This window comes from Ornithorhynchus anatinus, chromosome 3, assembly GCF_004115215.2.
Source record: "Ornithorhynchus anatinus isolate Pmale09 chromosome 3, mOrnAna1.pri.v4, whole genome shotgun sequence".
Lineage (NCBI taxonomy): Eukaryota > Metazoa > Chordata > Mammalia > Monotremata > Ornithorhynchidae > Ornithorhynchus > Ornithorhynchus anatinus.
The window spans coordinates 50,712,062-50,726,756 of record NC_041730.1 but is presented as its reverse complement, the minus strand read 5'-3'; the positions used below and the strand labels follow the sequence as shown (position 1 = coordinate 50,726,756).

Here is a 14,695-nt window from a genome sequence, read left to right as displayed (position 1 = left end):
TATTTGGGTTCCCCACGGCAAGCAGATTGCACTGAGCCTTCTCCTTTCTAGCCCCACCCCGCCCCCCATGCCACCTGATCTCCCTACGCCGGTCTCTCCTCCTTGTGCTTTAAGGCCCAATACTGAACAGCAGAGACCTCGCCTCCCTGCGCCCCAACAGGTTGCGGGGGGGGGGGGGCGCCCAGGGAAGAGATGTTTCCCGAATTTTGATCGGGTTGAGCTCCCCGGCTCTTAATGCCGCCCAGACAGCTCCCCAGGACTCCCGAGCGGCCTATAATTAGGGCATCCGCAGGCCCCGGCCCCCACCAGATTGGGAATCCTAGGATGGCGCTTGCGGTGTTAGAGGAGAGAGGCGGCTGGGGCGTGGTCTTCCCTGCAGAGATCCACCGGCTCGCCCGGGACTCCCTTCCCTGACCCCGGCGAGACCCCTCGGAGGCAGAGGCAAAACGGGCAGGTCGAGTGGGGTCGGCCGGCAGGGAGTCGTGGAGAAACCGGCCAGCCGGCTCCGGCAGCTCCATCCGTCTGCGGTAGACCCGGACCCCGTCTGCCCTTCCCCGGAGCCGGTGGGGCCGGAGGGGACCAGGCGGGGGGCGGGGGCGTTCTGGGATTTAAAAAGATTGAGATTCCTGATGGGGATTTGGTCAGGAAGCGGGGGAGGCGGTGCACGCGTCCGCATGGGTGGAGACCGGCGGCGGGGCGGGAGGGGAGACGGAAAGGGCAGGGAGCCAGGGGTGGAGGGGCTGGAGAGCAGGAGAGGACTTGGAAATCAAAACCGTGCTTTAAGACAGAGGCCCGAGAGCCGGGGCCCCGAGGAACGGCAGGAGCGCAGGATCCCGGGGGGCAGAAGGGGACCGGATGAGGGTCCGCCACCAACAGAGCCCAGGCGGTTTGTGGGGCATCATCGTCCCCCGACTCCCTCGTGCTTCTGGGCCCAGCTGCTCTGCGCTAGGATCCAGAGGTGGGCGGCTCTTTCCCAGCAACTCCCAGCACGCCGACGCCTAGGATGCCGGGGTTTCACCGGCGAGTTCTCCCCGGGGTTCGCCCGGAGCCCGAAGCGAGGGCAAGCAGCCCCTCTCGCCCCCGTCTGTACCGCCCCCGCCCCAAACAGCCGGGTCTCGTAAGGACCAGCAGCCGCACCCACGGTCTGGCTTCAGGCGCCTCGCAGGCCGGCCGAATCCGGCTCCCCTCTCCCCGCCCCGCCCCGCGACCGTCTTCCCCTCCGGGGGACCCCAGTGGCCGCCGGCCCGGCCCCGGAGGATCGGGCCGGTTCCGGGCCCCGGACCCCCGGCGGGGGCGGCCCTCGGAGCGGGCCGGGCTAGGACACCCAGGTGAAGTAGGCCACCTCGTCCAGGTCCACGGGGTAGTCGGTCAGCAGGATGGGCGCCTTGTCGATCAGCTCCCCCTTGTAGCTGCGCCACTTTCCGGCGGGCAGGTAGACGTCCCGCTCCTGCTTGCCGGGCTCCAGCACGGGGGCCACCATGAGCGTGTCGCCGATGAGGAACTGCGAGTCGACCCTGTGGGCCGTCTCGTCGCTGGGCGAGATCCACCAGATGGGCCGGACGATGGGGTCCCCGGTGTCCGTCACCTCCCCGGCCAGCTCCAGCAGCAGCGGGGCCACCAGCGAGGCCCTCAGGGCCGTGAACTTGCGGGCGATCTCCACCACCTCGCGGTCGTACAGCCAGGGCGGGATGGAGAACTGCATGGCCGGCATGAAGGCGGCCACCTCCAGCCAGCGGACGTACAGCTCCCGGTCGGGGAGGGCGGGGTCGGAGGCGGTCCCGGCGGGGCCGGGGCCGGGGCGGGTGGGGCCGGCGGCCAGCCCCGGCACGAAGTTGCCGCCGATCATGTCGGGCAGGATGAAGGGGTAGCCCAGCATGCTGACGGTCAGCACGGCCGGGATCAGGGACTTGAGGCCCAGCTCGTGGCCCCAGACCGAGTCGCGGTCGATGAGGCGGAAGAAGCAGGAGATGTTCTGCGAGTGGTAGCCCACCCGCACCTCCGCCAGCTCGTAGAAGGGGACGGCCATCTCCGTGTAGCGCCGGCTCCAGAGGTTGGGGTCCGCCAGCGGGCGGGAGGTGCTGAACGCCCGCGGCAGGTAGCTGACCTCGCCCCCGTCGAACTTGAAGGACGCCACGCCGTACTCGTCCCGCAGCCGGCGCAGGTGGCCCTGGAACCAGTCCCGGGCGGCCGGGTTGGTGAAGTCCAGGATGGCGCCGATGCCGTTCCACCACCGCACCATGGCGGGCAGGCGGCCGGTGGGCTCCCGGACGAAGAGCCCGCGCTCGATGCCCTCGCCGAAGTTGGGGGAGTCGTAGTTGACGAAGGGGTGGACCCACAGGGTGACCCGGAAGCCGCCCCGGCCCAGCCGGCGGAACATCTCGCCGGCGTCGGGGAACTTGGCGGGGTCGAAGGAGAAGTCGCCGTAGCGGGGGGTGTAGAGGTCGTCGATCTCGATGTGGCTGCAGTTGAAGCGGTGCTGGCCGATCTCCTCGGCGAAGCGCAGGATCTTGGCCTGGTCGACGTCTCTCCCGAACAGGGCCCAGGTGGACCAGATCGGGTAGCGGAAGGCCGCCTCGGCGGGGACCTTGGACGGCTTGTCGAAGTAGCGCCGCACCATGTACTTGTGGATGGAGGTCACGTCCGAGCCCACGCACACCCGGTAGCTCAGCTCGGGGAAGGGGGCCCGGCCCGCCGGCGGCCCGTAGGGGGAATCGCCGTAGCGGGCCTGGAAGACCAGGGAGCCGTCCGAGGCGTTCCAGCCCAGGTGGAAGGGCACCGAGTCGTTGATCTTGATGGCGGCCGCCTTGGACGACAGCCAGTAGCGCTCCAGGATGCCCCCGAAGCTGCCCCGGGAGGAGTAGACGTCGCTGGTCAGGAAGGGCCGCGGGTCCTGCTGGCCCGACAGCCGGATGGGCCAGTGCTGGGTGCTCATCTCCGCTCCGCCGTACCAGTGGGCGTCCCCTTGGTACATGGTGTGCACCACGGCCGCCGCCTCGGAGAACTCCTCCCAGCGCACCCGGTAGCACATGACCGTGTCCTTGGGCCGCACCGTCTGGATGAAGAAGTTGAGCCGGCCCCGGCTCGAGCGGCCGCAGCTCAGCACCTCGCCCTCCCGGGCGCAGGACTCCAGGTCCAGGCTGCCCGACTCGAAGGCCAGCCGGAACACCGCCTCGCCCCGCTGGTTGCGGATGGAGAAGCCGTCGGCCCGCAGGTCCAGCAGCTCCGCCTTGAGCCGCTCGGCCTTGCGCAGCGAGGCCGTGTAGTAGCACCAGGCCGCCACGGCGGCGATGAGCAGAAGCAGGCCCAGCAGCACCGACGTCAGCAGGGGCTTCAGCTCCTTAGGGGTCTTGGCCTTGGCCGGGGAGAAGCTCTCCGGCAGGAACGTGTACATGGCGGCGGGGCCGGGCGCCGCGCGCTTCCTCAGACGGGGGGACGGTTGGCTCTCCCCGGAGCCCCGGAGCATAGCCGCCCCCCCCGACCCGGGGCGGGGGGCCGGCGGGCCGAGGTTTCCTCGCCGGCCAAGCCCGGGGAGGGGGCCGGGGCACCTTCCGGTCCTGAAACGCCGGCGCCGGGAACCGGGCCGGGGGAGAGGGAAGGCGGGTTAGTCAGTTGCCCGCCGGAGCCAAGACGGCTCGGACGACGGGCTCGGATCGACCCCTCCGGGGAATCGGGGGGGATGGAGAAGCGGAGGTTGGGCCGGGGTTTGGGCGGGGGGGGGGGAATCTCCCTATCAGAGAACGGATGCCGCCCCGGTGCTCCCGGCCTGCTCGGAAAGATGGCCGGGACCTCCGGCCCGGAACCGCCTCCCTCTTCGTATCTGACAGACAATGACTCTCCTCCGCTTCAAAGCCTTACTGAAGGCCCCTCTCCGCCAAGAGGCCTTCCCTGACTGAGCCCTCCCTTCCTCTACTCCCGCTCCCTTCTGCGTCACCCTTTAATCACCCCTCCCGCGACCCTACGGCGGTGCTGCACGTATCTAGGATTAATTGCTTTATGTGACATTAGTATCTGTCTCCCCCGAAGACCGTGGACTGTCGTGGGCAGGGACTGCCTCTGTCAACTCTGTGACACTCTACTCTCCCAAGTGCTCTGCACACAGGGAGCGCTCAATAAATACGACCGAAGGGGAATGAAGAGATACGACCATTCATCCATCGATCCAGGCAACCCCTTCCTCCAGAGTCGGGGCCAGCCAGGACCGGACGGAGGTGACGGGAGAGGAGAGGGCGTGCGAAATCAAACGGAGGGGTCTTACGGTGGTGTCCGGAGCAGGCGGTCAGACAGGCGGGGGGCGTGTGCTGGATGGACTGTCCCGTGGGGCCAAAGAGCTGAAAGAGAAAACCGGGGGGAATGAGTGAACGGGGGTGTGGAGCCTGGGCGGTACGCGCAAGGGGGCTGGTGACGGGAGAGCACCCGGGCTTGGTTGGGGTCAGAACTCCTGGGTTCCATTCCCAGGCCAGTCTCAGCCCTCAGTCCCAGGCCTCTGCGACTTGTGGAACCTCGGGGAGGCCTTAACTGTGGCCAACCTGAGTTGCTTGTATCCACCCCGGCGCTTAGTATGGTGCTTGGCGCAGAGTAAGCGCTTAACAAATACCATCGCCCCCACCAGCCCCACAGCACTTAGGTACACATCTGTAATCTATTTATTTCTATTAATGTCTGTCTCTGCCTCTAGACTCTAAGCTTGTAGTGGGCAGGGAATGTGTTATATAACAAGATGTACATATATATAAACAATATAACACTCTGCATACAGCAAACGCTCAGCAAATGAGATGGGCTGACTGACATCCGTGCGTTCGTGTGCATGAGCAATGTATCTGTGTAAACGTGTGTGGACCTTCGGAAATGCTGGCGTGGTTTGTGAGGAGGTGTGAATGCGTAATGGGCCGTCAGGCTCCGGTCAGACTGGGACTGTTCCCCGAGAAGCGACTCTTCCTGGATTCTTAAACCCTCTCCCTCCTGCCGGCAGGTCCCGGAGACCCAGCAGAGCCGCTGGCCTGGGCGAAAGAGCTCGTTGCCCGTTTCTGCACAGCTTGGCTTGCCTCTCCCTCCACTCATCGCCCCATTTCCCTCCTGCTGTTCCCGTCCTGCCCCATCAAAGGGGCGGTTTACCCTCACCGCCTCCCCTTCCTCCTGCCACCTTCCTCTCTGACCTTATACCGTCCAGCTTTCGCCCTCTTCACTCCCCAGGACCGAGGCTACCTTTCGATCTTAAAAATTCCCCGGGAAAGCCAACTAACTGCTCTCTTTGAGATTCCCCAAGTCCCTTGAGCTCTAATCTTAAAGCTGCATCCCACTCTGGCAGGGACAGCTTTGAATGATCCCTTCCAAGTCAAGAATTTTTGTTGGGTGCCTTTCATCCCTCAACCATTGGCATTTATTGAGCGCTCACTACGTACTAAGCGCTCGGGAGAGCACAATATGACGATTGGCGGACGTGTTCCCTGCCAAGGGACTAATCCTTCAGGACTGCTTGGCTGCCTTTTCCATGTCTCACCTTTCTCTCTTCTCTTCCTTCTCTCTTTCTCCATCCCTACCCTGATGCTTGGGGATGTCCCTCTCCACGCGGATGCTCCCACTGACCTCTTTCCACCGTCCCCCTCCTCTCACTCCTCCTCCAGGCAGTCGGTCACCGAATCCTGCCCGTTCCACTGTCGCGACAGTGTTAAAATCCGCCCTTTCCGCTCCCTCCCAGCTGCTACTCTGCTGATCCCAGCACTTCTCCTGTCCCGCCTTGATTACTGCCTCGGCCTCCTCGCTGACCTCCCTGCTCCTTCCTCTCTCTCCCTACTCCAGCCCAGACCTCACACTGCTGCCCAGATCATTTTTCTAAAAAAACCCCAAAAAACCATTCGGTTCCCATCTCCCCTCTCCTCAGAAACCTCCAGTGGCTCCAAGAAACATCCACTTCTGCATCAAAACAGAGACTCCTTACCGTCAGTTTAAAGGCACTCAATCAGCTCTCCCCCTCCCACCTTTTCTCACTGATTTTCTTCAACAGCCCAGCCCGCACGCTGCGCTCCTCCGACGCCAACCTACTCACTGTACCCCGATCTCGTCCGTCTCGCTGCTGACCCCTTGCCCGCGTCCTGCCTGTAGCCCAGAACTCCCTCCCGCTTCATATCTGACAGGCCACCACTCTCCCCACCTTCAGAGTCGTATTAAAATCACACCTCCTCCAAGAGGCCTTCCTTGACTACACCCTCATCTCCTCTGATCCTTCGCTTTTCGCTCTTCGCTCTGCATCGCCGAGGCAGTTGAATCCGCACCCTTTAAGCACTTTTTTTAAAATGATATTTTTTAAGTGCCTACTGTGTGCCAGACCCAGAATTGAACGCTGGGGTAGATACAAGATAATCAGGTTGGAGAGAGTCCGTGTCCCACCTGGGGCTCGCAGTCTTAATCCCCACCTTACAGATGAGGTAACTGAGGCACAGAGATGTTAAGTGACTCACCTCAGGTCACCCGGCAGACAAGTGGCGGAGCCGGGATTAGAACCCAGGTCCTTCTGGGTTCTAGAGAAGCAGTGTGGCTCAGTGGAAAGAGCGCGGGCTTGGGAGTCGGAGGTCACGGGTTCTAATCCCGGCTCCGCCGCTAGTCAGCTGGGTGACCTTGGGCAAGTCACTTAACTTCTCTGTGCCTCAGTGACCTCATCTGTCAAAAGGGGATTAAGAAACTGTGAGCCCCACGTGGGACAACCCGATCACCTTGTATCTCCCAGCGCTTAGAACAGTGCTTTGCACATAGTAAGCGCTTAACAAATACCACAATTCATTTTATTTTCTGACTCCCAGGCCTGCGATCTATCCACTAGGCCACACTGCTTCTCGCTTCCCTGATTAAGCCCTCTTTTCTCCGGCCCCCTCTCCCTTCTGCATCCTCTCTGCACCTGGATCTGTGACCTTTGGGCATATCTGCCCCACCCTCGACCTAGAGCACTTAGGTCCATATCTTTAAAGCAAATCTTAAAAATTATTTTATATTAATGGCCGTCTCTCCCTCTAGCCTCTAAGCTTATTGCGGGCGGGGAACGTGACCGCTAACACTGTTAAACTGTGGTCTTCCATGCCCTTAGTACAGTTCTCTGCGCCTGGTAAGTGTTTAATAAATACGATCGACTGACTTACGTTCACGCCACCTTCAACCCCGCAGCACATATATACATATTCACAATGGATTTTAAGGTCCGTCTCCCCTCCTAGGCTGCAAACTTTTGGCGGGCAGGGAGTAGGAATACCCACGCTGTATTGTACTGTACGCTCCCGATCACTTAGTACAGTGCTCTGCACACAGTAAACACTCAATAAAAACCACCGAGAGACTGATTAACTTTCATTTCACCAAAATTGTCCTCTCCTAATTCTCCCCCTCCCTCTCTGGCAATTTATTCCCCCGATTTTGCAGGCTCCTCCTCTGTCTCCCACCGACTAACTATGGGACAGGGGGTGGGGCTGGGATCCTTCACGGCTCAGTTCTAGGTCCCCTCCTATTCTCAACGCACACTCACTCCTTTGGGGAGCTCATCTATTCACGTATTCACCTATACGGCTCCCAAATCTACCTCTCCGGGGCCGCCTCTCTCTTTCTCTGCAATCTCACATCTCCATCTGCCTCCAGGACATCACACCAGCACCTCAAATCCCAGCTCTGCCACTTGTCAGCTGTGTGACTGTGGGCAAGTCACTTAACTTCTCTGTGCCCCAGTTACCTCATCTGTCAAATGGGGATTACCTGTGAGCCTCACGTGGGACAACCTGATTCCCCTGTATCTACCCCAGCGCTTAGAACAGTGCTCGGCACATAGTAAGCGCTTTACAAATACCAACATTATTATTATTATTATTATATATCCAAAGCTGAACTCATCTGCCCTCCCAGTTTCATTCCATCAGTCGTTCAGTCGTATTTATGGCGCACTTCCTGTGTGCAGCGCACTGTACTAAGCACTTCGGAGAGTGCAATACAGCAATAAAGAGCGACATTCCCTGCCCACAGCGAGCTATACCCTCCTCCACCTAACTTTCCCGTCATTTTTTTTTTAAATGACATTCATTAAAAGACTTTTTATGTGCTCAGCACTGAGGTAGCAATAAAGGAATGAGATTGGCCACGGTCCCCATCCCACACACAGTTCACAGGCGACCTGGATTAGTAGAAACAGCACAAGGCCAGGAGTCTGGGTTCTACTCTCAGATCCCCCACTTTCCTGCTGTGTGAGCTTGGGCAAGTCATTTACCTTTTCTGCACCTCAGCTCCCTCATCCACAAAATGGGGACTCAATACCGGCTTTTCAGTCTTAGGGCTGTGAGTCCCCTGTGTCCTCTGACCGTACAGCACTTAGCACGGCGATTAGCACATAGTAACAGCTTAACAGATACCCTATTTATTATCATCATCTTCATCCCATTTTACAGATAAGGAAACTGAGCCTCAGAGAGATCAAGCGGCCTGTACGAGGTCACGCAACAGGCCAGTGGTAGAACTGGCTCTTCTGAACCCAAGCCCCCCCCATCTCTCTCTCTCTCTCTCACGCTCACGGCCTTGGCGTGATTCTCCACCCCTCTCTTTCGGCTCCCAGCCCTGTCGCTTCCTCCTCCGTAACGTTTCCAGAATCGGCCCCTTCCTTTCTACCTAAACTTCCGCCACGATCATCGAGGCGCACGTCGGATCCCTCCTTGCTGACACCCCTTCCTCCAGCCTCTCCCCTCTCCACTTCACTCTGCTGCCCGGATTGTTTTTCTGAAGCACTGTTCTGTGCACACACACCCCTGGGAAAACCTTCAACGGTCGTCCGGCCCTCTCTGCGTCAAGCAGAAACTCCTGACCGTGGACTTTGAAGCCTTCAATCGGCTCTCCCTCCCCTCTACTTATCGTCTTGTTCAATCACCACACCACCGGTCACATGCTTTTTTCCCCTCTCCAGCCGATCAACTGACTGTGCCTCGTCCTCGCCTCTCACTCTTGTTCAGTTCCCCAACCTTCTGCCGGGAATTTCCCAGCTGGCAGCCCAGCTTCGAAGTCCCGCCCGGACCACGCTTCCTCCAGCAGGCCTTCCAGGATTCATCTATCACGCCATCCTCTATCTCCCCAACCGCCGTTTCAGCATTTCCCCAACACCTAAGCACTGGGGTACTCAACGTCCGCAATATAATAATAACGACTGGCTGTTGTTGTTTTTTGTTAAGCGCTTACCATGTGCCAGGCCGGGCACTGTATTAAGTGCTGGAGTGGATACAAGTAGATCGTGTTGGACAGAGTCCCTGCTCACGGTCTTAACCCCCATTTTAGAGATGGGGTAACCGAGGCGCGCGAGAAGTGAAGCGACTTGCTCGGGGCCGCACAGCAGAGAAGTGGCGGAGCCGGGATTGGAACTCACGGCCTTCTGACTCCCAGGCCTGGGCTCTATCCACTTCCCGCTTCTGCACCTGTATAGTCTATTGCTTTCCACCTCCCTGTAATGTATTTTAGTGTTCGTCTCCCCCGGTCCTAGACTGTAAGCTACTGGAGGACAGGGATACATCTACTAATTCTGCTGCACTCTGCCAAGCGCTCTGCCAAGCAGAGAAAGCGCTTAATACGTCCTGTTGAGTGGACAATCTGCCTCCCTGAACAGGGTTTGGTCTTAGTGGAGGGAAGGGGAGGGAAAGGAACTGGGGGGTGGGGGACGACCTCGTTCAGTGATCCTGGATTTCGGGTGGCTTTAAGTCACACCCAGACAGAGTAGAGGGGTGGGGGGAGGGGGGAAGGGGCCGGGGTCGGGGGGAGGAAGGAGCGAGGAGGAGGAGCCTCGGAGAGGGAGCAGGGTGGCCGTTCAGTCAATCGATCCATCGGTCATATTTCCTGAGCGCTTACTATGTGCAGAGCACCGGACGGAGCATTTGGCAGAGTACAGAACAAGATCAGCAGTCACGTTCCCTGCCCATTACAGTCTAGAGGGGGAGGCAGACCTTAACAAGTCATTTAGAATATCTAATTTAAAGATCTGTACCTAAGGGCTCCGGGCTTGGGGGTGTGGGAGAATAGCAAGTGACCACAGCCCATAGATACTTCCTAGAGACTTCCCGTCCGTCCGTTCCCCCCCCAAAATCAGGAGACCACTCCACCCCGTTCTGCAACAGAAAGACCCCCTCGGGGGGACAACGTGGCAGGCCAGGACACACGTACAACACACACATCCCCACCCCCGTGCTACTGGAGAAGGGCAGGATGCTTTCCTCATATTTCATATGATGAAATAGATCTGTTTAGAAAGAGAGCGAGAGATCTGGAATGCGTTTCTCCTGCTGCGTTCTCTCTGCCCGGAACCCAAATCCCCCGCTTCCCGGGGGCTCCCGACGGGATCAGAGCTCCAGGAAGGGGTCACTGGGGAGGCCGCCCCTGCCCCATCTGTCCCCATCCTTATCTCCTCTGCCTGGGTCCTCGTCTCAGACCCCTCCCGCCCCCGGCGCCCCCAACACGTGGCCTCCCCAAGTGGCGTGGCCCAGCGGGTAGAGCACGGGCCTGGAAGCCTGAGGACCTGAGGTTCTAATGCCGGCTCCGCCACCCGCCTGCCGTGTGACCTTGGGCACTTCACTTCTCTGTGCTTTCAGACACCTCATCCGATAACTGGGGATCGAGCCCGGAGCCCTACATGAGACGCGGACCGTGCCCAACGTGTGATTAGCTCGCATCTCCTCCGGCACTCGGTACGGTGCTTGGCACAGGGTAAGCGCTTACTGAATACCATTAAAACACCCACACGGGTGCGCGCTTGGGTTGCCGTCCGCATCTTCTACAGAAAAAGCCGAGGAGAGCTTCCGAGCAGGGGGCGGGCCACGGACTCCTCGGGTCTGGACTCGGCCCAGGACTGCGGCCGGCCGCTCTGCTTCGTCGTCCTCCTCCCCCCCCCGCCTTCTTGGGATCTCCGGCGGACGTCGCCCCATCTCGAGGGGGTCGTTAGCCTGAACCCAAACCAGTGGCGGCGGGATAATTAGTGTCTGTGCAGGGCTGGGGAGTGGAGACCCAAATCCGCTGGCGCTGAGTTGCAGATTCGGATGGGTCTGGGCTCACGGCGGCTCATTATTCCCTCTCCCCCGCAGCTGAGGAGGGGCCGCTCCAGCCCCGGGGAGGAAACTGAGGTTCAGAGGAGACCGGGGCCATCCGGCATGGTGATGGCAGAAGTAGGCTCTGACCCGCCGGGCCTCCTTCAACTCCTGGTGGGCTGCCAGCCTGCAGCAGCCTCCGCTGCCCCTTCTTTTGATTAATAATAATAAGAACGTTGGTATGTATTAAGTGCTTACTACGTACTCTCAGCGCTTTGATAGATACAAGGTGATCAGGTTGTCCCACCTGGGGCTCACAGTCTTGATCCCCACTTTCCAGATGAGGGAACCGAGGCCCAGAGAAGGGAAGCGACCTGCCCCAAGTGACCCAGCTGACAAGTGGCGGAGTCGGGATTAGGACCCACGACCTCTGACTCCCGAGCCCGGGCTCTTGCCAACTGAGCCACGCCGCTTCTCTTTTTCCCGCCCTTCTACCCAGGACCCTCCGCCCGATCCCCCTTCCTCCTCCTCCTCTCCCTCTTCCTCCACGGAGTCTCTGGGCTTCTTGGAACCTGTCCAACTACAATCCCAAATTCTCGGAGCGGAGGGAAAGCAAAACAGCAATTGCGGGAGGAGAGCGGAGGCGGAGACCAACCTCCGGCCAGCCGGTCGGCCTCCGGAACCCGGGGACCGCACGGCACCCCCGAGAAGCGCCCCGCCGCCCTGTTCGCCCTAGTTCCATTATCCCCTCGTCAAGCGCATCTGCTTTCCGCTGTTGACGCCGGGCCACCGCTCCACCCTAGGTCTCTAACCCAGCCCTGGCTGGGAGAAAGACACTTCTTTTCCCAAAAGTGGGATTCCTCCCGGCCTTCCAGGCCCGTCCCATCCCTCCACCCGTTCGTTCATTCATATTTATGGAGCGCTTACTGGGTGCAGAGCTTGGGAGCACACAACACAACAGTAAACAGTGACATTCGATGGCCCTCGTTCGCCGATCCCTTCTCCGGCATCGTTTGCAGATTAATGTCCGTCTCCTCCATCTAGCCCTTAAGCTCGTTATGGGCAGGGAACGTGTCTGCTTATTCTCTTCTCTTCCGACCGCTTAGGTCAGTGCTCTACGCGTAGTAAGCGCTCAGGAAACACCCCTGATTGGGTGCTTGGATTCTGGACACCTGGGTTCTATCTGCCTTCGTGCCCCTGATTTGCTGCGTGACCTTGGGTTGGGTCTCATGCCTCTCTGAGCCTGACCTCTCCTTTCAGGTAAAGTAACTCTTTCTCGTCCCGTCCCCCAACCCTCGCCGGCAATGGGAGAATAAGGGTGGAGGGTTTAGCTGGGCTCGCTGAGTGTCTACTGACTCGTCTTGTACTCTCCCAAGTGCTCCGTACAGTGCTCTGCACAACGTTGGGCACTCAGTAAATACAATCAGTCAACTGAGTGCCACATGCAGAAGTCCAGCAGAGGCCAACCAACCCCATCCCCTTTCCCCCAGGCAGGGTCTTTTGAGGATTGGGACCCCAAGGATGGACAACTGCATTTTTTCCTCACTCCCTAGCAGGAGTCCTTCTGCCCCATCACCCCCAGGCACTGCCAACCCCCCAGCTCTGCCCTTCTCGGGGGAAGGGAACTGTCTATTCCTTCCACCCCCCCCCCGAACCCCTTAATATTCAACAGCTCTTTATGGACTGTCAGACTATACTCCCTCCTTAACCTTCCCTCTACTTTACAGTCAGTCAATCGTATTTACTGAGCACTTACTGTGTGCAGAGCACTGTTCTGAGCACTGGGAAGATACAATTCAGGAATAAAGAGAGACAATCCTGGCCTACAACGGGCTCACGGCCTAGAAGCGGGGAGACGGACAGCAAAACGAGTAAACGGGCATCAATAGCATCACTCTAAATAGAATTATAGATATATAGACATCATCATTCATTCATTCCATCGTACTGAGCACTGACCGGGTGCAGAGCACTGGACTAAGCGCTTGTGAAAAGTCCAACCGGGCAACGGATAGAGACCGTCCCTGCCCACAACGGGCTCACAGTCTAGAAGGGGCGGGGGGGGGGGGGGGAAGACAGCAAAAGAAAGAGACAGAAATAGCATCAATATAAATAAAATTATAGATGTAGGCACACACCATCATCCATTCAGTCAGTCGTACTGACGGAGCGCTTACTGTGTGCAGAGCACTGGACTCATTCATTCATCCCATCGTATTGATCGAGCGCTTCCTGTGTGCAGAGCACTGTACTGAGCGCCCGGAAAGTACGATTCGGCCACAGATAGAGACCACCCCTGCCCCACGACGGACTCACGGTCCAGAAGAGGGGGAGACAGCAAGACAGGTACAAGAGGCAACGATATAAATAGAACTATAGCTGTACAGACACCCATTATTCCTTCGTTCATTCCGTCGTCTCGATCGAGCGCTTACTGGGTGCGAAGCGCTGGGCTAAGCGCTGGGCAAGTCCAACTGGGCGACAGACAGAGACCATCCCCGCCCACCGACGGGCTCCCCGTGTAGAAGCGGGGAGAGACAGACGGCAGAACGAGTAGAAGCAAAGAGGCATCACTCCAAATAGACGCATCGTTATTCATTCCTTCCACGCTACCTATCGAGCGCTTCCTGCGTGCGAAGCGCTGGGCTAAGCGCTGGGCAAGTCCACCAACTGGGCGACGGATGCCGCCCGGGGACGGACGGGAAGACAAAAGAAGTAGAAGCGAGAAGGATGGAAAAGTGGCCCGGGCTGGGAGGGGTGGGGGGCACTTACGGGCGCAGGCTGCTCCGCCGCCGCTGGACAGCGCGCACCGCACAACCCCCGGCCCGGACGCCCCCGCCCCGAGCACACACACTCGGCCCGGGCACGCCCCCTGCAGGCCACGCCCCGCGCGGCCCGCCCTCCTCGGCCCCCGCCGGCCGGGCACGCCCCCTGGCGGCGGCCTCCTCCCTCTCGCGTCCTGCCTCCTGATTGGCCCCTCCGTTGTTGGGCAGGTTTGGGGGGGGGGGGGTCGTGGTCCGCCCCCGCCCCCTTCTGGCCAGGAGAGGAGCTGCACCTGCCGCCCGGGGAGAAGGGGGGGACGGTGCTCTGCACACAGTGAGCGCTCAATAAATCCGAGTGACTGACTGACTGACAATGAATGAATGACTGGCTGAAGGGCAGGGACTGTCTCTATCTGTTACCGATTTGTCCATTCCAAGCGCCTGGTACAGTGCTCTGCACATAGTAAGCGCTCAATAAATACTATTGGACGAATGGAGAAAAGGAGGGGCGGTGCAGCCTCCAAAGGGCAAGGGACTGGAACCCCCAGGCCCCTCCCCATTCCCCCTCCTCCCTCACTCTGCTCGACCCCCTTCCCCTCCTCCCACCACTATTTGTATATAGTATTTATTGCTCGGTTTTATTAATGATGTGTATCTATTATTTCTATGTATTATTATTTTATTATTCATTCATTCAATAGTATTTATTGAGCGCTTACTACGTGCAGAGCACTGGACTAAGCGCTTGGAATGGACAAATCGGTAACAGATAGAGACAGTCCCTGCCCTTGGACGGGCTCACGGTCGCATCGGGGGAGACGGACAGACAAGAACGATAGCAATAAATAGAATCGAGGGGAGGAACATCTCATTAAAACAATAGCAAATAAATAGAATCAAGGCGATGTA

At 59.1% G+C, this 14,695-nt stretch overlaps 1 protein-coding gene across 1 annotated transcript; it reads right to left on the bottom strand.

Moving 5' to 3' along the window:
• Positions 1-1,256: 1,256 nt before the first annotated feature.
• On the bottom strand, positions 1,257-13,877 carry MYORG (myogenesis regulating glycosidase (putative)). Its single transcript, XM_029060362.1, has 3 exons — positions 13,797-13,877; positions 4,256-4,328; positions 1,257-3,554 (listed from the first exon to the last, which is right to left on the bottom strand). The coding sequence occupies exon 3, from the start codon at positions 3,461-3,463 to the stop codon at positions 1,316-1,318; it is 2,148 nt and encodes a 715-aa protein (XP_028916195.1). The 5' UTR covers positions 3,464-3,554; positions 4,256-4,328; positions 13,797-13,877; the 3' UTR covers positions 1,257-1,315.
• Positions 13,878-14,695: the final 818 nt, after the last annotated feature.